Genomic DNA, 22,397 nt, shown 5'->3' with positions numbered 1-22,397 from the left:
GAGGGGCACTGTCATTAGCATTATCTCCCTTTTCACTCTCAATTCAGTGGATTGCCAGCAAGGTAACAAGTGATCTCATTTCCACTTCTGCCAAAGAATCCCCAACCGCTTCCAGGTCAGCACTATGAAGATCAAGAAACACCTGAAAAGCGAAGTTCATTCGGAACCTGCAACTGAGGAAGATGGAATTCCTACTCAGGTGCAACTTTCTTCTGATGACACAACATTGTGTTTTTCCCCTGCATGTACCTTTTCTTTTGCCTTTTTGCCAACCATCCGTATTAACTGGGTACCCCAATCCTTTGTATATTTTGACCGGTCATATTTAACTTTACGACTGTTATCTCTGGAGCTCCTTCTCTGTTCTTGCCATTTCTCATTTCTGCACTGTCACCTATAAGGTTTACCTTATTCATCCATAATACTGTATATGCTTCAAGAACCTAATGCTACCCTGTACTTCACTCAGCCACCTCAGGGCCAACGTGTTGTGTGAAGACACAAAGCCTTGAAGCAGCACATTGAATCAAAGCAAGATACAGGATTCACTATCTGGATATTTTAAAGTGCAATATGTGTTTGAGTCCATAGCCTTTGGACCATTTATATAAGTACAAGGGGGCTCCGCCCCCAGCTCGCTTCGCTCGCCTACCCCCGGCGTTGGGTAAAATTTGCATCGCTTCTCCGTGATCATCAATATACACCTGACCAAATTGTGTATTCTTTGAAATTTAACTTGTTGTTGTTTTAACTGTTCCGGGACTACAGATTCTCATAGCGTATGGTCCATTATTGTGTAAATCCATGTTTTGTGCTTTGAATGATGCAAATGCGAAAAGACTTTGTTGTTTACTCTTTGCCTTTTATTATTTATCAAGCCAGGCTCGTGCTTGTATATCCGTCAGTCGAGCTCGTTTGTTTTGAACCCGTGTCTGCTGTGCTTCCGCAGTTTCAGACGCGCGTTGTAGGCGCCTGCGTTCATTGATCTTATCCAGGTGAGCTCGTGTTTGTATCATTGAGCTGTATTGTGTTTGAATTCGGTGTAAAGCGTTCAGTGGTTTGTACAATCCCAAGCAGCACATTACTCCTCACTTCACTCTGCGGTAGTGCCACGCACAATATGGCGGTGACGCCTGCGCCTTCCGTAGTATTGCCACTCACAATATGGCGGTGACGCCTGCACCTTTCGTACCATCTTTGTGGACCTGGGGAGCCGCCATAGCCTCTTCCGTTTGAATCCGGGCTGCAGCGCAGAATCCTCTTTTTGGCATGGCTGTGTCGGTAGTCGTTAGCTATGGGCGCCTTGTTGCTTCATTTCTCATTCCTTCTGTTGAGCTGTTTCATTTTTGGGCCGTGAGTCCTTCGTTCGCGGTGGATACGACTTTGATTGCGGTTTATGAGACGTGCGCTGTACGCACCTGCACAGTACGTCTCATGGTCACATCGCCGTGTACCTGCGTTCATGCCATCCGGTTTAGTTAGTAAACCTGCGTCCATGCCATCCGGTTTACCATTCTCGGTTAGTAATATGGATCCCAGTTTCTGGAGAAACAAGTTGTTGTGGATTCCCGTCTGTCCCTGCTCATTTGTTTTGTGCCCTTTACCCCATTTTGTGTGTTAAGTGGACCACTGCTTCTGTGTGCAGCAGCTCTTATTTGTGACAGCATGTATAGTATAAAGTAACATGAGTGTTTTAAAAAATAGTAAACCATTCAATTAGTCATTTTTTTCTTCCACAGCAGACACAATTACAAAGTGTATTGCAGAACACACTCTAAAAAAACAGACATAATTAAAGCAGAAGATAAAGAACAGGAACATTTATTTAAGCTGAAAAGAGCATGCCAATATGCTGGAATCAACAACATAGTATCTTATGTTGTGGTACCCAGATGGGGGTGGTATCCAGCTGGGACGCCCGAGAAGACCAGAGAAGGACTTGTACCTCCTCCAGACCTCGAGGGGGTGACCGGCCTGGGGGCCACAGGTACAGAGCTGGGAAGCTCGACCCTGTAGGGGCCCGTGGTCACCGCCAGGGGGACCCCAATACCTGGAGGACCCTGGACCTCAGCACTTCCGCCACACCAGGAAGTGCTGGGGGGAAGAGGAACAGGGACACCCGGAGCACTTCCGGGGATACAGCCGGCACTTCCACCACACTGGGGCGTGTCGGTGGGAGATTGCCGGGAACACATCTGGAGCACATCCGGGTGATTATTTAAAGGGGCCGCCTCCCTTCAGAGATGGACTTGAGTCGGGTGGAAGAAGGACAAGGTTTCTGGAGGAGAGAAGGAGGCGGTCTGAAGAAGAGAGAGAGAGAGAAAGCATCGTGTTGGTCTGGACTGTGGGGTATCGGGGGTCTGTGAGTGATATTTTGTATTATGGAGTACCAAAATAAAGGTGTATGGGGTAATACTAATGTGTCTGCCTGTCTGTGTTCGGGTCATATTCCACAATGTATAAACATCTATGTGTGGAAGTGTGTGTGTCTGTCTGTCCGGCCCGTAAGTGTGAGGTGGAGTTGGGGTAAGGGCTCCACCTCTGAGGAAACAGAAACTCGCTTAGCCACTAATAACACAAGCAAGGACAGCACATCAGCAAAACGAAATCTCAGAAAAGAAAGACAGTCGCTTAGCCGCTAACATATGCAAAATGGTATCCCTTTTACTTTTCCTTCCGCCGCTAATGCACAAGCGATGCAAGCATGTCGGCAAAACGAATCCTCCTAGGAGAAAGATGCCCAGAGTAGTTCCGTTCAATTACTTGACATTTTCTGCATTTCAATTTTCTATTCTGATAATTTCAATAGTTTCTAGGACCCCGGGATTTTTACAGCACAGGCTTACACAGCTAATCTAAAACAATAAACTGAAGACAAAAAGTAGACAACATCAGAACTGATAAGAACTGAATGAGAGCCCAGCAAGATTAAAACAGGTTCATCAGTCAGGTCGATGTTGTCAATAAAATACAGAATTGTTTGCAGCATTATTCCAGCGTGCTCAGCAAACTGCGGTCCTTTGTGTGCTTAAGCTTTGTTTCCTACTTATGTTCAACTCAAGTCAGTGCACAAGTTGGTTTATTGTGTAGCAGTTTTATTGCTGCTTTTAATGCCACAGCAGAACTGCAGTAAGGGAAACTGTGATCAAAAGAAGATGTGAATTTTGCGGGGGCATTTGACATTCTCAATGTAGGTCATTTGACAGTCAGCCGCAGAAACCTTTTGTTGAACAAGGCTTTGAGAATATTCTTTCATTCTTCACCCGTGAAACTAAAGTGCCAGTCTAGCATGACAGACAGCTGGCTAATGTTGCTATTAAGACTACAGGCATTCTGCTCACCAGCCTGTTAGATTAAGGTAACTGATAAGATGCATCTTAATACAATATAAATATTGGTTCATTTTTTATGTTGTTTGGTATTTAAAATTACTGTTAGCTTCTGACTATATCTGATATGTATCCACCACATACAATATATAAATGCTACCTGCTGAGCGGCATGGATCTAATCACATCCAGAAAGTCCTTTGAAAAGTGCTAAGTGACCACCTGCTGAGCACGATGAATGGGAGTGCATCCAAAAATACTTTGATATGCAAAGTGACCATTTGCCGCTTTGTATGTTCTAAAACACTTTGATATAAAAAGAAACCACATCTCTTTGCCTTCATGCTCTGAGTCTTTATACAGTAAATACTTAGCTGTTAATAAGAAATTTCTATTTGGTTTTAGTCATTCTTCTGACCACTGTCAAAGAATCAATCTACTATTGGCATATGTGCTTTTTAGGCTTGAACCCTGGCTGGTGTAGTGGTCAGTGATGTTGTCTCATGGGTTCAAAAGCCAATGTGGATACTCGCTGTGTGGACTTTGCATGTTCTCCAACTTCCCAAACAGATGGATGTTATGTGATAGATAATTCTGAACTGTTATATGTCAGCATGCCCCGTGATGCAATGGCACCCTGCCCAGGGGTGGCTCTTTTCTTGACCTTGATGCAGTCAGAACAACCATTGACACCAAAAGAATGAAAAAAGCAGGTTCAGAAAGCAATTGAAATTCTAGGGAATTTTAGAGCCCAACCCAAAGCTCATTTTCTTTCTATAGGAGTATTGCAAACTATGACTAAGTATTCTGTGCTAAGTATTCTGTTTGCCACCTTTATGTACAGTCTTAGAATAGAAAGATACAGTAATATTCTTTTAATATGGGCACATGTGAAAGGGTAGAATAGTCCTGTGAGATCAGTTATTTTGGAAAAAATACAAAGTAAGACAGTGGTGAGGATGTCCTCTTAGATTCTTTCCAGACTTACAACGCTCAATTTATGCATTTTCACAACGCCATTTTTGAAGGGTATTGCCTGTGGATAGCCCCTTGTTCTAAACTCAAATACTTTTAAAATACACTTCCTTGCAGTGAGAACTGTTTTTTATCTGTGGTTATATCTGTACTTGTGTTCCTCTTAGAGTCCCTTGGTGAGTTTGATGTATGGATCTCAGTGCGAGCGAGTGTTGAGAGTCAATGTGCTGCACCCTGAGACACGAAGAGAAGGGCCCACTTCAGAATCTGAGGTTAGCTATGGCACCTGGAGAATGCTGCAGCTACATACTTTCAGCACCAGAGAGAATGTATCAGTTCAAACATCATATAGGAAACATAACATAAAATAATATTTTCAAACCTGGTTAATGCAAATTTAAGGTCATGGAGTGTAGCATCTCTCCGAAACAACACGATAGGAAACAGACCTGAACAGAGCACCGGTTAATCGCAGACCCCCTTCCATACATGGGACAATTTGGAAATGCCCACTGACTTAAACTTGTTCATTTGTAATGATATGGAAAGAAGGCTCGATTACCAGAAGAAAACCCACACAGACAACAACAACAACAACTTATTTTTATATAGTCAAAAATCACATAGAGAATGCCTCAATTAACTTTTGAGGAGTGTATTTTGTTATGGAATTTTTTAATGTATTTTTTAAAACCAATTTTAAACATATTATACAGTATGTATGCTCATAAACTGTAAATTGCTATTCTAGAACAAAAGATTTCTTTCTGCCTCACCTAAAAGATGGCAGGGGTTTAGCCAAGTGATAAGCTCTGTACTTCAAGTTTCTAGCTCTTTTGCAGTCTGTAGGATGATTGACTGCTTTTTAGCTATCAGTCCTTATTTTGTCTATAAAGACTCAAGAACATTTGTGTTAGATAGAGTGGCTGAAATAGAACAAAATGATCACTTGCTGCTTTCCAATACATCTAATGAACAGATTTATATATTGTAGGAGGATAACCACTGGAGGTGATCACTGGAAAGGTGTGAATAAATACTCTGTATTTTATTCCAGAAACGTCTAGAGCTTTAATAATAATAATAATAATAATTCATTACATTTCTTTACTGTGTCTTGGGTTTTTACCTCTCTATTCTGACCACAAGGGGGAAGCATATATATATGTAAGTCTCTCTTTATATTATAATAATAATAATCATTTACATTTATATGTGTATAGATAGATAGATAGATAGATAGATAGATATGTCTCTATCTATAATACTAGTGTATATATATAGATATATATATATATATATATATATATATATATATATACACCGAATATATACAGTACATACTGTAGCAATAAGCCCTTTGTCCACCTCTTGAACCCTCAGGTACCACTCCGATGACCAGGTGAAAGTATAATATTTCTTTATTTTCTCTATTATACTGTGCACAAAGCACCCTCCACTCTACACTCATATACACAATAAACTCTCACAATAAACAATCCTCCTCGCCCAGACACTTTGCCACCCTACCTCCCAGCTCAGCTCAGTGTACTGGGCTTCCCACAGTCCTTTTATATCCCCTGACCCGGAAATGGTTCCTGGCCAAACCCCCAAGTCCTTATCCCTTCCGGGCCAGGGTAAACCGTCTTTCTTCCGCCCGGGAGCACGTCGTTTCTTCCTATCACGTGGTGATGACGCACTCCCGGGTTATAGGGCACGTAAGGGCCCACTAGCCCCCCTACAGCGACTCCTGGCGGCCCCCAAGGTATCCAGCAAGGCTGTGTAACGACACTACAAAGTCCATGAGGCCCTGCTGGAACTCGGGGCATGAATATGCTGTCCGGAGGGCTCCTCCTAGCGGCCTGGGGGTGAGGGCCAGACTGGGAAGCCTGCAATCCTCCACAATACATACATATACTGTATACACCAAAAGAAGCTTAGAACATTTATTTAAAAGAAATCTATGACAAACGAACATGCAAACTTTACACAGACAACAACCAGGTTCTCGAGTCAAATGCAGAATGTTGGAGCCACGAAACAGCACAGCTAACTAACCACTATAACGTCACACTTGCACGTAATCAAAATGACACTTTTACAAGTTACAGCCTGCAAGTACAGAGGATGAAATGGACTGTTGAACTTGTAACAGAGGATCCCCATTTGTTTCCCTACTAATGCACACTCACTGAGCAAATTGGTAGGACCACTAGACCAGGATTCCACAAGATGTTGTAAATATTCCTTTGATATTCTGGTCCATGTTGACATAACTGCATAATGAAGATTCTGCAGAGTTCTCAGCTGCACATTCTTGCTGTGAATCTCCTCTTCTACCACATCCCAAAGGTGTTCTATTGGATTCAGGTCCAGTGACTGGGAAGGTCACTGAAAAACACTGAACTCATTGTCATGATCATGAAACCAGTTTGGGATAAGTTTTGCTTTGTGGCATGGTGCATTATTATAGCAGAAGTAGCCATTGGAAGATGGGTAAATTGTAGCCATGAGGGATGTACTTTACGTACATGGTGAGCAACAATACTGAAATGAGCCATGGCATGCAAGCGATAATTGATTGGTATTAAGAGGCCCCAAGTGTGCCAACAACACACAACATTGCACCACCAGCAGCCTGGACTGATGACACAAGGCAGATTGTGTGCATGGATTCATTCTGTTTGTGCCAAATTCTAACCCAAACTTCTGTGTGCCTCTGCAGAATTTGAGATTCAACAAACCAGGCCTCCTCTGTTCAGTTTTCAGCTATTCAGTTTTGGTGAGCCTGTGCCCACTGCAGTATGAGTTTTCTTTTCTTGTCTAACAGGAGTGGAACCTGACGGGGTTTTCTGCTGTTGTGGACCATTCACTTCAAGTTTGACATGTTGTGTATTCTGAGATGCCTTCTGTGCAGCCCAGTTGTACAGAGTGATTATTTGAGTTACTGTTGCCTTTTTTCCAGCTTGAACCAGTCTGGCCATTCTCCTCTGACCTGTCTCATCAACAAGGCATTTTTGTTCACAGAACTGATGCTCACAGGCAATCATACCGCAGCCGAAACCACTGAGGTCACATTTTTTCCCCATTCTGGTGAACATTAACTAAAGCTCTTGACTCGTTTCTGCAGGATTTTATGGATTGCACTGCTGTCACATGATTGGCTGATTAGATAATTGCGTGGATTAGGTGTTCCTAATAAGTTCCTCAATGAGCGTATGTGCCCACTTTTGTGAGGCAAATTTGCTTTTGTCTTCTTTTTATTTCACCATGGAAAGACAGACTTTCATTTGAGGTGGAAGCTTACCAATTCCAAATTCTTTAAGAAGCAAATGAATCAACAAATTACTTTCCTTCTGAAGCTTTTGGTGTGTGCAGACAATACGAAGACCAGCATTTGGCGCCTAAAGTGCCCTTCTCATTTGAGTGGAGTTGAGACAAGTGACATCTTCCTAGTGATAGTCAAACTCGGTGTGCTGAGCTGATGGATAAGAAGGAAAGCGACAGAATATTCATCACTTTAAACCTCGACGGACAAACCTATGCAGCAATCATGTACCAAAGAATGGACTTATATTGTCAAGGAAATAAAGAATGAAATCAAGATGGAAATGTCAACATTTTCTTTTATGCCTCAGTACTTACAAGCATTGTTTTTCTTTGCCCTGACTGTGAGATTTACATCAAAAGGGAATTTCAGAATTTGGACTTACAAGTAGAAGAAGAGGAAGACAGGCTCTAACAGAGAGAGACCTGAGTGATGTGAGTACAGCTTTGCTAAGTCTACAAGGTGAGGGAACAGAAGAGAAAAGTAACACGTTTGCATCGCTGAAACAACTGACCCCTTAGCAGACTATTTTACCTCAGCAAGAGCAGAAATGTGTAGCTATAGACAGGCACAGCAAGGAGTGCAAGAAACTGAGAGGCCTAAACGACAAACAGAAGCACACACAACTCCCAACTCTCCAAGCAACCTAAAAAAAACTCTGGATAAATAATTGATTCCAGCCCTTGAACCAGACAAATAGACCATTTCCACCATGAAGAAGAAACAGCCTTGATGTCAGAAGCTTCATTTGCACCGAGAATGTTTTCCGTTGGCTTGATTGGTCAAGGTAGCTTTCCGAAGTTAGGTTGGGGTTTGGTGCCGAGTTGATGTCCAAGGAGTCCAGTGGGGATAACACTTGTGAAGAGAGCACCATCTTGAGCGATTAGATGTTGGTTACACAAAGAAGAAGAAGAAACATCATTATTGCTTTTTACTTACTGTTCTGAGTTATTTCTGATAATCTGTGTTGCTCTAATCAGGTTTTGTGTAAATCAGTAACCATTTAAAGCTCCTTGTTTTTCAAACTTGATTAGAAAATCAAAATGTATAAGCTGCTATGCGGTTGATGGTGTGACAACACGACAAGCACTGTTGTAAGTCGCTCTGGATAAGAGCGTCTGCTAAATGATGTAAGTGTAAGTGTAAGTGTACAACACAAAAAGCCCCCAGACATGGGCTGTTAGAGAGAAAGAACACTGACCTTAAATGTCAGTTGAGATCTTATAAGTCCTAGCCAAAGGTTCACCTGTTTTACAAGTTAAAAGATCACAAATCCTGTAGCAGCCATGAATAGTCAGATCCTGAACATCCATCAGTCTATTCATTTTCAAATGAGATTATCCATTTCAGATTCTTGGGGAGCAAGCACTGTGTACATGGCAGAAATCAGCTCTGGATGGGGTTCCACAGTCACACAGTGGCACACTCAGTCATGATGGGAAAATGTAGAGTCACCATCCAACCATCCATTATCCAACCCACTATATCCTAACTACAGGGTCACGGGGGTCTGCTGGAGACAATCCCAGCCAACACAGGGCGCAAGGCAGGAAACAAACCCCGGGCAGGGCACCAGCCTACCTCAAGACTCACCATTTAATCATAAAAGTTGTTTTTTTTATGTTGGAAGAAAACTCACATAGACACAGGAAGAACATGAATGGTCCATACTAGAATAACAAGGTTCAAATTTGAGATTCTGGAGGGGTTAAACAGTTTTGCTTATCACCGTGCTACAATGCAACATAACGCAACTACCACAAATGTCATGTTCTGAAGAGTAAAAAATGTCAGCTCTGTTGTACTGTGTTCATCCTGAAGTGTTGAATTTGAAGATCTCAGGGTCGGCAGTGAATAGCAGACTTGCCAAACTCAGAGTGCTGACAACCTTTCATTTCCATAGGCAGACTGTATCAAAGCCTGTGCTGAATGGCCACCGTCCTTTATTTATGATATAAATGTACCCACGTGTGACTCTTTGCATCACTGACCAGAAATGAGAGTACAGCCATACAAGAAAACACTTCTGTGTGAAACCTGTGGCCAGGGTAAAGGTGAGCTCAGATTTTTGCAGTATTTTTCAAGCTGCATTGCACAGTTTAGAAGAACCAATAAAGCAGTAGATTCATCCTAATTCCAGGCACTAATGATAATATAAATACTTTTCAGATTTTACTCATGTCTTACAATATTAGTAATATCCAATAAAAGAAATAAATCAGAATTTTTCTTTAAATAAGACGGTGACATAATCATGAAGGCCGTCAAGCTGCACGTTGGCTAAAAAAGGAGAAGCTTCTTTACCATGATGCAAACCGAAAAACGCAAATGCCTTTCTGAAAAGTTCTGCTTGTATTGATCAATTCTGAATGGCTGGGGGGAAAGACCCAAAAAAAATCCCGTGACTGATATTAATAACTTGTCATCACATGAAAGGCATGGAATAGTGCAAGTGAATCTCATTCTACGTCTTCTGGGAGTTTCAGTAATAAAATGGCCTCCACCATCTTTGGTTTTCAACAGTCATACAAAAGGGAATCCAGCTCAAGGCGCGGCGTCCTGACAGCGGCAGTCAATAGCTCGATTGTACAATTAGTAAGCATGCCGATAAATTTAAAGAGAGAAAAATGTGTGAAATCCAGGCTTAGCTCTCTGATTTGCAACTTCCACAAATAAAAGTAAGAAGAAGGATGCTTTGGGAGAAAACCTTGACTTCAAAGGACTGCAGAAATAGCAGGAAAATAGCTAAATATTATCCTGGTTTTATTTCAAAGAGCTCATCAATCAGTCTTATACAGCATCATTAACAGTATGTGCCATCATAAGAGATTTTAATGAGTGAATAAGATCATAATAAAGTATTTGTAGAACTGATCACAGCACGTCAAAACAGCAATGCAGTGTTGACAGACAGGAAAAGGAAAATGGAAAGAGTCTGATATCAACACAGGAGGATATTTACTGTAGAGGCAGACTGATCTGTTAAACTAATAGAACAGGGGTCTGCAAAATCGGTCCCATAGGGCCAGATTGGCTACAGGTTTTTTTTTTCCAACCCAGTTTAAGTCAATTCTTGCTGCTGAAGCACTTTTCACTCATGCAACATTTGCATGCTCCATTTTCGTTGTTTCGTATGTTAAGATTTCAAACTCTTAATTTAGACTTAAATAGCCGCATTCATTGTTTTAATGGCTTCTTATTAGCAACCACTAATGGCACACTGCATGGTAACGCGTAGTAAATACACTTGACTTGAGCATTGATAGTTTTCATGCTCTTTCTCTGTACGTTTAGCATTCGTTTGCTCAGAGGTTAATGTGCTTGCTGCTTCCTGAGCAGCTCTTCTTTTCTCCACCCTAGTAGCCCGCTTCTTCTCTTCTTTCATTGGCATCTTTTCACGTTAAAACTGATTAAGTCAGTGTTTGTGTTGAAATTACTTAAGCTGGCACTTAAGAAAAACATACTAAGTGAAAAATTAAGTCTTCAATCTGCCTCAAGATTGATTTAAGATATGAAGAGGTAGGGGAAGTGATGGCGTAGGTGGTAGGGATGAGAACAGCGCCTATCTATCTATCTATCTATCTATCTATACGCATGTGCCGCACGGCCGCCCTACTGCTGAGAGTTGATTCTACAATAAAATAAAAGAAAAAGAAAAAGAAGAATAATCTTGGAGGTCAATAATCACCCCAAAAGTGGATAGTAGATGTCACGTAGTATATGTGTACCAAATTTCAAGTCAATAGTTCAAACGGTTTACAAGCTACAGGTGATTTAAATTCCTGGAGAGACAAACGAACAGCCACAGTAGCGTATCATATAGAAAGATAAGGCACAAATAATCATCATGAACTACCTGGTTTAACACGTAAAATATCTGGAATTGAACTGAAGAGAAAAAAAACTGAAGGACTGAGAATTACTCTGGAAGCAAATCATTTGCATGATGATCTTGAAAATAAAGAAATCAACAATATATAAGAATACCTGGACACTGCAGAATGGAAATACTATGAGGCCATACAATTAAATAACATTTGCTATTAGCAAGGATTGTTTTCTATTTAAGCAAATTGGGTTGGAATAAAAACCTGCAGCCATTATGGCCTTCTAAGCCTGACCTCCTTGTTGGACAGTCCGATGTGGAAAATGATTGCCAGATGAAACTTTTTACAGAACAGCCACAAAGATCTCCATGTGCAACTTAAACTTCAACTGACGACATGAAACTGAAACAGTGTCCACCCAAGACAGATGGTCATGATGGTGAGGAAATGTTAGATCTTAGGTGATATACAGTATAGTGAGCCCTCTGGGTGGTTAACATTTACAGCTTTGTAAGTCAACAGCAGACTTTTAAAGATGATTCTTTATCTAACATGCAGCTAATGTGATCAGTTTGGTTCAAGTCAGAACACGTTGAACTTACTTCAATTTGTTGGGTGTGACACAGCTGCCTCACAGCTTCGGAGTCCTGTGCTCAAATTCAGACCCAGTCACTCTGTGTGTTTTTTTTTTCTGCATGTTCTTCCAGTGTTTAACTGGGGCTTTTCTTATGAGTGCTCAGGCAAGTCATTCAGGTCAGGTTTATGGACCACTCCAAACGAGGGCGGAGTGGTGGCTCTGAGGCTAAGGATCTGTGCTGGTATCCTGAAGGTTGCTGGTTCGAATCCCTCTCACTGCCAAAAGAGATCCTGCTCTGCTGGGCCCTTGCGCAAGGTCCTTAACCTGTAATTGCTCCTGGGGTGCTGTACAATGGCTGACCCTGTGCTCTGACCCCAAGGGGTATGCGAAAACTAACAAATTCCTAATACAAGAAATTGTATAAGGAGAAATAAAGAACAAAAAAACAACTGAGTGCACAAGCATGCCTAACTGTCCCCTGCTTTGGAATAAGCAGGTTAGTAAAATTAATAGAAGTAGTTTTTATATTTTGTAAAGAAAGAATGAACACTGTTTTCATAGCATAGTATCTATCTATCTATATTTAAACCATTGTTATATTTGTGGAGTGGTAGTGAATGGAAAAGAAAACAAATGCACAGCAAGTAGAAACTCAGGTCACTTGACCAGGAATCTTCTTTCTTCGTTTCATATACAAAGAAGCTTAACTCTGCACAAGCAATACAGATATGGCTGATGATTACTACTAACGCTGTCTGTAAGCAGAAATATGACAGGCTGAGATATTTCAAATTTCTGAAAGCTGACCCGCACTTTTAAGCCGTGAAAATCAATGTCACATGCAGTATCTCCAAATGTTAATTTGCCTTGCTGTATGAGCAGCCATTGGCACACTCCTCAGCCAATCACACAGCATGTTTACACCATTTGTCTCTCTCCATATAAGGCAATGCTTTTTTAACCCTTTTTATATATTTAACTAAAATGTACCCAACTGGGGCCAATGGCCTGTTGTTTTCAACACTGACCTGTAATACCTGAAATCCATTAATATTAATATGAACAAAAGGTATGCTATTATTGTATGTATGAATGAATCAAAGAAAAGGTCTTGCTTTTCAGGCTTTATTACGGATATTATAATCATAGGCTGTAAAAAGTTAAATAACCTGTTTTGCTGCTTTTATTTTTTAATGAGTTTATTGATTACACTTTACACACTTCATTTCATATGGCCCCTTCTGCAGTGAACACTATCACAAGGGACCTTGTAAGTGCAAAGCTACTTTTTATTTATTTTTATATACCCTAAACAGGGTAAACAAGTTAGTAAATGGAAGGACATCTGGAGCACAGTCGGCTTAAGGCACTTGCTCAGGGAGTCACGGCAGGAATTGAACCGGCAACCTTGTGACTCTAAAGATTATGTCTTAGCCACACCGACCACTTGTGACTCAAGTAATTTAAATTCAAATACCTCTGATGGGATAAGGTTTTAAAAATGGATGTGTTGAAACAAGTACATTTAATTTCAAGCAACTTAAAGAATTATAAACATTTCCAAACTCAATTTATTTTCTTTTTTTATATTTAGCACAGTTACCCCTTTTTTTCCCCCTCTTCATCAGAGTAGTCTGTCATCATCAAACATATAATTTACAAATCCAACAGGACTATTTCGTTGAAATACTTTAAACACACTTTGTTTTCATACAAAGCAAAAAATGAATGAGGCTTAAGAATAATAAAGAAGGAAAAAAGAGCTTAATGAAATGCCAGATTTATTGAAAATGGTGTCAAAGTTAAGAAGTCTAAGTAAAAGCTTTCAGCATTGGGGTGCGTTACAAACATCAGCATTGGTTTTATCTTCTGAAGCGCTGCAGTGTTGCCAGATCATTAAGTAGGTAAGAGATAGAGATCTGACCTGCTTTCAGATTGGAAGTGTTCAAAGTAGAAATACCAGATAAGCAAACAGGGGAAACATTAATAGGGTTATAACATATACTTTTTTAAAAAGAAACTTCTGAATGTAAAAATATATCATGTAAATATAAAAAAACAACAGTTGTGAGATTGTACTACATAACAAAACAACTGACAAGAGAATAAAGAGTGCGGATGCCGCACAGCATGGTGTCCTTGTTAAAACTGCAGGTTTATTTGGACAGCCTATACACTCATTTGCTTTTCAGGCCAAAACTTTGTTTTCTTAGAAGACTTTTATCTACTAGATCATCTATCACTCCAATCATTTTCTATAATCTGGATTTCTTGATTGGGGTTGTGAGGAGCTGGCCTAATCATGGCAGCAATGGGTACAACGGCTGAATACAAGAACAAAGAAGACTTCGAAACCCACACATATGTACACCCTCACGATAAGAAAACCCATCGGCAGCCAGATGAGAGCTGACCAGTCATCTAGCAGCACTGGTTTGGACTGCAGGAAAGAAAAAAAAAAAAAAACAAGCAGAAACCCCTGCAATTGGATGAAGCGCATGCAAACTCCACTGAGAAGACAATTGATAAAAAGAGTCGAACCAGGGCGAACACACCGTGTACAGCAGGGGTCCTCAATCACAGTCCTGGAGGGCCGCAGTGGCTGCAGGTTTTTGTTCTAACCCAGTTGCTTAATTAGAAAGCAAATCTTGCCAATCATTTAATTTCATAGCTTGTCAGTGCTTTAACTCTGCTATGTCCGGTAATTCTCATATCCTAGATTTTCTTCTCCTTTCTAAGGATATCATCCAAATGATTTGAAGGCTAAAATGGAAGAGTAATTCTCAGTCCTTCACTTTTTTCTCTTCACTTTCCTTCCAAGTGCATGATAAATCCACACAGGTGTAAATGGAAACAAGCTAAATTGAGAAATGCTGGTTTCTTTTGTCATTTGCATGTTATTGCTAATTAGGAGCCATTAAAAACCAGAAAGACTCTTTAAGACTAAAATAAGCAATAAGGGTTCAAAATCTCAACGAGCGAGACAACTAAAATGAAGCAGAAGTGTTACTTGAGCAATAAGGGCTTCTTATTAAGCAATTGGGTTGGAACAAAAACATGTAGCCACTGCGGCCCTCCAGGACCGTGACTGAGGACCCCCTGGTGTAGGGCAAGTGGTTCCCAAACTCGGTCCTGGGGACCCACTGTGGCTGCAGGTTTTTGTTCCAACCAACTTCCGTTTTTCTTTGGACTCTTAGCCTAATTAAGTGAGTCATTATTTCCCAGTTTCTATGTTGTGGAGTCAATATAAAAATTACAAACTAAGTCTAGTAGATTTTTTATTAAAATGTGATATGTTATATGGGTACTGTGTAGGTTTTTTAAGTCGTTAACCGTATTTTCAACCTAATTTTCATTCTACTTTTGCGCATGTTTCGGTTATTTAATTGATTATTTACTAATTAGCGGGTCTGACTCTGAAGTCGTTACAGCTTTCATCATCCTGGGTGTCTGCTATGCTGGCTGCTAATTGTCACTATTGGGGTTAAGTGAAGGAAGCAAACTACACAGGAAAAGAGGAAAATAATAGGAAAACAACAAAAGAGAGTTAAGCATTTATAGCTTTAGAAAAAAATAGAAATATTTCTAAATGTCTTATAAATGTAAAAAACATTCTGAATGCAGAATAAGAGAAGAATAACAAAAGACCAGTTAACTAAATGAGATCAGTTGATATCGATTATTATCACAGATTTTGAATCTGGTTTGGACAAAAACCTGCAGCAACAGTGGGTCCCCAGGACCGAGTTTGGGAACCACTGTTGTAGAGGAAGCACTTTTCTCTATTCTAACATATATTTTATAATATTACAAGATGTATAGATGTGTTGTAATTGGGAACTAAATGTAGTAATTTCCAGTTTATATTCTTACTGAATCACAGAATTAATATTTTTTTACTTTTTCTGTGTGCCTTTGTTTTGATATCTCTACTAAATCTCCACCCCAATTTAATGGTGTTTTACCACTCTTCTACCATGTTTGATGGTTCCCTTGGGGTAGGAATGCCTGGGCAGCCTCATTTCTCTGTGTATCACATCTTAGTATTCTATAAGGCAAAAGTCATTTGTTCTTTTCTTACACTCAATACTGTTCAAGGCTGAAGGGCAATATCGAAGTGCCTGCCTTTAAATTGTGTTACCCAACATCTGACGCTGCTGCTGTTCAGTTAAGCATAAAGCTCTCATGTGAACGGCAGCTACCAAGATATTGCTATTCACAAGAAGTTCAATCTCTGGATGTTGATGAAACATCATGTTCTTGTCATCCATTTCCTCATAGTGAATTATGAACTGTGTGACGTAGGCCCCTGTAGAGGTCAGAGCTGTAGGTAGTTTCCATAATACAGGATAGGACCACAGTGGTGTGTTACAATTGTGGCCTTGTCAACCATACCAGTAGGGGCCACTATCCCTATTTAATATGAAAGGATTCTTAGAGATGGCTGCTCTGGTAGGACAATGGGACATTATGATCCTTGCTTATGGAGCACAGAGTCAGATATTCTTCAACTGCATAATTTATCCTAGAATAGTAGTGGAACCCTGTGTAATTGTGCATGTCTCTTCCAGGCTAGTAGCGGCAGGGCAAACCACTATAATAGACCGGTGACCTAGAGGTTTCTTGGACTTTTACTTATGAGCAGAGGGCTAAAGGACAGCAGGGTTATCGGGGTCTGTTAGAGGAAGATGGCCCCAGGAGTCCCAGACTCTAATCAACCCCATGGTGCTCCCAGAAGTAATTCCTCCCCAAGATTTCAAAACTCATTCTATTAGATATGGTTGGAGCTGTAAGTGAAATGTACGACGAGGGTTCGACTTCTGGGAGAAAGAGGGGCCAAAGAAATAAAACTGAATACAGCTGTCACTAGTCTGAGGGAAACACGCAAGTAAAAACCTCAATGTACGGTGTATAAATGGCAAATACATGCGAAGTCGAAAATTAACTTGAACAGGAGGAAACCCTTTTAAAATAACATTTGGCAGGCAGCTAGCCAACCTGACAGATAAGCACAAAATGCAGTACAAGGTGACCTAATTGTGGACATATGCTTCTTGTGTTTCATCTATTAGCTTGTCCCATTTACTTTCCCTCTGTATTCATCACTTTTGTTGTTACAGCTTTTTTTCTTTTTCTCTGCCTTGGCCTCTTTGGCATCATTTGGCTTAAAAAGACAGCACAAAAGCACAGTCTGCTGTCATACGCAGCTTACACATTAAACTAAGGAATGTAGTACCATTTTTCATTCTGCACAATGATAATAAATGGATCTGTTCGTTAAGATTCCACACACTTCAATATTGTCAGCAAATTCCAATATGGTAACTGCTTTTGATACAAACTGCATATATGTTTTCATGCTGCCAAACAAATATTGTAACTGCAGCCTTGTCATAATTCCTGGAAGGCCGAATATATTCGCACACAGTTAATGATAAAATCCAATCGTCTACAAGGACTATAGATTGAAAAATACTTAATAGCATGCTGGTTTCAAAAGTTTCATCATCATTATTGTTTTTAGTATTAGGAGGATGATGACGTCTGCTATATAGAACTCCTTCAATAGTCTGATATGGCAAATTCATTGCTTACAGATGAATAACAAGGATGGGTCAGTTTGCCAATGAATGGATTCCTTTTTAATGCTTAGAGAGAAAAGCTGCAGGTTTCTTATAAAGAAGCTCTACTTTTCCTAGATCCAGGGTGAATTAAGTGTTTGCTTAGTGCTGCTAGGCCTGGATTGACAAGAAAATATAAATCAATGGAGGAAGGGAACTCGGCTACATAAAATGAGCACTCACTGCTCAATCCTACCTCCCAAAAATAAAAATCAGCAGTTCAGAAAAAAAACACACACATATATATTCACCCACATAGGCTCAATGCAGTCCTTCAAAAAAAACAAGCCTAGTGGCCCGAGGCAGGGTTCAGGTAGGAGGTGAATTCCAAAAGGATGTCAAAACTGTCCTGAAAAAGTCCCCCTTCACAAGTTCAGAGGGGGAAGCTTGGTGAGTAACTGGCTCCATTAATGACTTGTCAGTGGGAGGCCTCTTAGTTTCAGATCATCAAAGAAGCAGCCATTAATAATCTGAGGGACAAAGAGAAAAAGAGACAGAGAGTGGTAAGGAGTGAGGAGTTTAGATTTTAACTGCATTAAAATTAAAGAAAAATGAGTAAGATACACTCCTGCTCATACTTCTTCCCTAAATGTTGTGGATTCAAGTCTACAAAGACCATTTGCTTTCACTTCCTCCGAATATGAAGGTCAGACGTGTTAGAGGAAGAGACTGAATTACAGTCATGTTGGCTCAGAACTCTTTTACATTTGTCTGACTTAAAAGAGCTAATGCTGTAAAGGATGCCCTGCTCCAGTAGATACTTTAGTGCTATTTGTTTAGATATTTCATTGCTTTATTTTCCCTTTTGCTTCATTGTCTCAGTCACAATCATACACACAATGCTAGTTTACAGTCATCCATCAACATGTTTTTCATGTGGGATAAAAGCTGAAGTAATATCCTTTGGGGGAAAAAAAATACAACAGACCGGGACCTGGCTGGGATCTTATAGTTAGCTATTAGGAACATTGGACTAATAATGGGTAGGACATCCTTTTTGCGCTCAAAACAGCCTCAATTCTTAGTGGCAAGAATTCCACAAGATGCTAAAAAAAATCTTTTCAGATTCTGGTCCACATTGGCCAGTTGGTCAATTTCAGTTTCTCAGCTGCACATTCATGCTGCTAATCTCCCGCTCTACCACATTCCAAATGTGTTCTACTGGATTTAGGGAGTGGGCAAGCCACTGAAGAATACTGAACTCATTGTCATGTTCATAAAACCAGTTTGAGACAATTTTTACTTTGTGACATGGTGCAGAACATGCTGGGATTAGCCATTCAAAGATGAAGTGATGCACATGGTCAGCAACAATACTCAAACAGGCCATGGCATTCAAGGAATGATGAATTGGTATTAATGGACCCATATAGTGTGCTAGAAAACAGTTTCAACCCCATTACATCACTATCACCAGCCTAGACAGTTGACACAAGATAGGCTGGGTACATAGATTTGTGCTGTTGGAGCAAAATTCTGACCCTACCATCTGTGTGCCTCAGCAGAAATCAAGATTTATCAAACCAGGTTACATTTTTCAGTCTTCAGCTGTCCAGTCTTGGTGAGCTTGTGCCCACCACTACAGCCTCAAGTTTCCAAGTACTTGGCTGTCAGGAACGGAACCCAACATGGTCATCTTCTGTTGCAGCCCATCTGCCTCAAGGTTCAACATGTTGTGTATTCTTTTCTGCTTACCACAGTTGTATAAAGTGGATTATCTGAATTAGTGTAGCCTATCCGTCAGCTCAAACCAGTCTGGCCATTCTCTTCTGACCTTTCTCATCAACAAGGCATTTCCATCTGCAGACCTGCTACTCACTAGATGTCTTTAATTTTTCACACCATTCTCAGTAAATTCTAGAGTTGTCTGCCCCCAACAGTCCTACCACTGTCAAAATCACAGACATTACATTATTTCTGATTCTGGTGTTTGATGTGAACATTAACTGAAACCTCTGACCTGGATCTGCATCATTTTATGCATTGCGCTACTATCTCTTGATTGGCGGATTACATAATTGCATGGATAAGTTCTTAAAAATTTGTTCTGTTTCAACTTTAAAGGAGAGAACAATTCTTCCTCATTTTCTACTTCTATGTGGAGTCAATTTGCTTGATCAACCTTCTCCAAACAGCTCAGTCCTGCACCAGTCAAGCCCTTTTCCTTCAGATTTTCTTTTACTTTTGTCCGTCCACCTCCCCTTTAGCCGAATTACTTTCTCTTCCTCTGTAATTCCATTCCCATCACTCTTTAGCCCACATATTCATGGTCACTCTTCATCACATCGCCATACCACTTCAACCTACTTTCTGCACTTTCTTAGATATCTCTCCCAATTTTGTTGTACTTCTTATTGTCTCATTTCTTATTGTGTCATGTTTTGTAACTCTGTACACAGCCAACCTTTTCTCCTTTGCTCCCTTTAATGCCCATTTAAAGGAGAAAACAATCATTTTATTAAATTGTATATAGGAAAAATCCATGCAATAAGCAGACACCAGAAGATCAGTGACATTTGCTTACCACACTGGTGTTCGAGCCACTCAATCCCACAGTGTGTTGAAGTTCCACAGCAAGTTGCCCGTTGCCTCGCCCGATGGCCAGCTCTAGTGGGGTCACGCCACTATATGTTTCAGAATCCACTTGTGCTCCCCTTTCCAGCAACAGTGATACCATTTTAATGTCATTATTCTCTGTTGCGAGATGCAAGGGTCGCCTCCCCCATGTTACTTCCTGAGTAAAGAGAGAGGGGGAGAAAACAAAAAACAAAAAAAAAAACACACATTAGCTTTAAAAAGTCCTGACATAATAACATTAATTACAAATCAGCATTTTCAGCAGACAACCATGTGCTACTGACACACTTCCTACTTTACACTGGGCGATGGCCATAACTCAATGTGCATTTTACTGTCAAGTAAACTGAAATGATTGATAAAAGACCAATTAATGAATTAATCAAGCATTAACTTATGTAGTGCCTTTTCCAGAATTCATTATCTCTATGCAAAAAGATTACAAGGTAACTGGAAATAAAACTTAAATAAATGTGAATGGCATGGTGTTGTAGCACTGGCATTTCCAACACACAAGCATTGCCTCGATTTCCAGTTATTACTGTGCAAAGCGTGTCTGAAGAGTTAGATGACTTTCTTCCATCAGTCTAAAGATTCGGTTAGGGTGGTGTGTGGATCTAAACCAGCCCAGTCTGGATGAGCATTGTTGGCTCATTGCGAGTTTTGTCTCCTAATGACGGCCATTCAGTGGTTCCTACTGTGATTGTTTTCCCCAGACTCCCACTATATAAAAAAGGACTTCAGAAATGGATAGTCTTCACTTGAATTGATGAAATAAAGCTCGAGCTGATTAATCCACCACAGGGTCACAGGAAATAGCTTAGCAAGAACAATGTGGGAGGCCAACCTGGATACTTCATCAAACTAAAGTAGCTAGCTGGTGCATCTTCAGAATATTGGGGGGAAATGGAGTACTTGGAGAAAACCCTTACAGTCTGAGACCTGGCTATAGAAGCCAAGTGCCTGGAACTGCGAGTCAGCGCATAAGAAGACAGGCGAACAAGAGGAGACTGTTCAGTCTATGAAGCTCAATAGCTTAGTTGTCCCAATATCTCCTCCACATACTTTTTAAAAATAGTCAGGGTTATTGCTTCAACTATGCTTCTCGGTACCTGTAACCATTTTGCTACAATGAAAAAAGGAATACAGCAATAAAATAAACATTTACAAAAGAATTCTATTGCTTGATACTTGAAAACAATAGGTGGTAGTATGATAATACTGGGTAGAATTTGGATACGTCCTATGCTAAATGATAATCTCTACATGGTGTGAATCGTATTTTTTAAATTTCACAGGCTTGTACAAAAATGTCACAAGAATTTTAAAGTATCCCTTTGTAAACTTTGTTTTCTATGAAGTTTACTCAAAAATCTGCCTGTCCAAGGTTGCCTCCTGTATTGCACCCCACGCTGCCAAGATAATCCCTGGCTCTCACGACCGTGAAATGTGGCAAGCAATTTCGATACTGGCAGAATGAATGGACTGTCAGTGTAGTCCAGTAATATAATGACGAGACATGTAAGAGAAAGAAATTTTAAACTTTTCTATTCTTAATAGTATGGATCACACCATCAAAATGCATACCTAATAATGTGACAGGGGATTACGGAAAGTGGGTTCAACCAAATGTTTGGAGGAATCCGGTACCACTTACCAGAAGTGAAACTCGACAGAGAAATCAGCCATACTCAACCTGAATGACCTTCAGACTCAACCTGAACTTGTAAAATGAGTCAGCGTTTATTAGCATCACTGTACAAGATTCCGAGAAAGACGTCTATGTTTTCAACTGTCTGCATATTAATTAATGTATTAATAGATAGATGGATTACCATGCCACCATTTTGCAGACAAGCAAGCACTGAACTCAAGATTAATACTGTATACAGATGACATGTTCTCCCCATGTCTATGTGGCTCTTTCTCCTGGTACTGTGCTTTTCTTTCTACATTTAAAAGATGGGTGTGTTTGGTTAATTGGCCCTATGTGAAGTGCTTGTGTTTACAGGTGGGCCTGTGATGGACTGGTGCCCTCTCCAGGATTGGTTCATGCCTTGTACCCAGTGTGCCAGGATAGGTTCTGGCATTATGTGACTCTTCATTTGAGAATATATATTATATATATTAGATGTTACTGGTATGGCTTGAAAACTGGATAAA

The 22,397-nt window shown here is 40.3% G+C and overlaps 1 protein-coding gene across 1 annotated transcript in view; it reads right to left on the bottom strand.

Annotated features, from left to right (window-relative positions):
* Positions 1-16,977: 16,977 nt before the first annotated feature.
* Positions 16,978-22,397, bottom strand: part of LOC114650411 (NF-kappa-B inhibitor alpha-like) — a 54,106-nt gene continuing 48,686 nt past the window's right edge. Inside the window, exons 5-6 of the mRNA XM_028800029.2 lie at positions 20,182-20,391; positions 16,978-18,127 (exon numbers count right to left, since the gene is read on the bottom strand). Coding sequence (XP_028655862.1) covers positions 18,065-18,127; positions 20,182-20,391 — 273 coding nt within the window. The 3' untranslated portion in view covers positions 16,978-18,064. The remainder of the gene's footprint in view (positions 18,128-20,181; positions 20,392-22,397) is intronic.

The sequence above is a fragment of the Erpetoichthys calabaricus genome, chromosome 1 (genome assembly GCF_900747795.2).
Source record: "Erpetoichthys calabaricus chromosome 1, fErpCal1.3, whole genome shotgun sequence".
NCBI classification, from domain to species: Eukaryota; Metazoa; Chordata; class Cladistia; order Polypteriformes; family Polypteridae; genus Erpetoichthys; species Erpetoichthys calabaricus.
The sequence above is the reverse complement of the archived record's forward strand: the minus strand, read 5'-3'. Positions and strand labels throughout refer to the sequence as shown.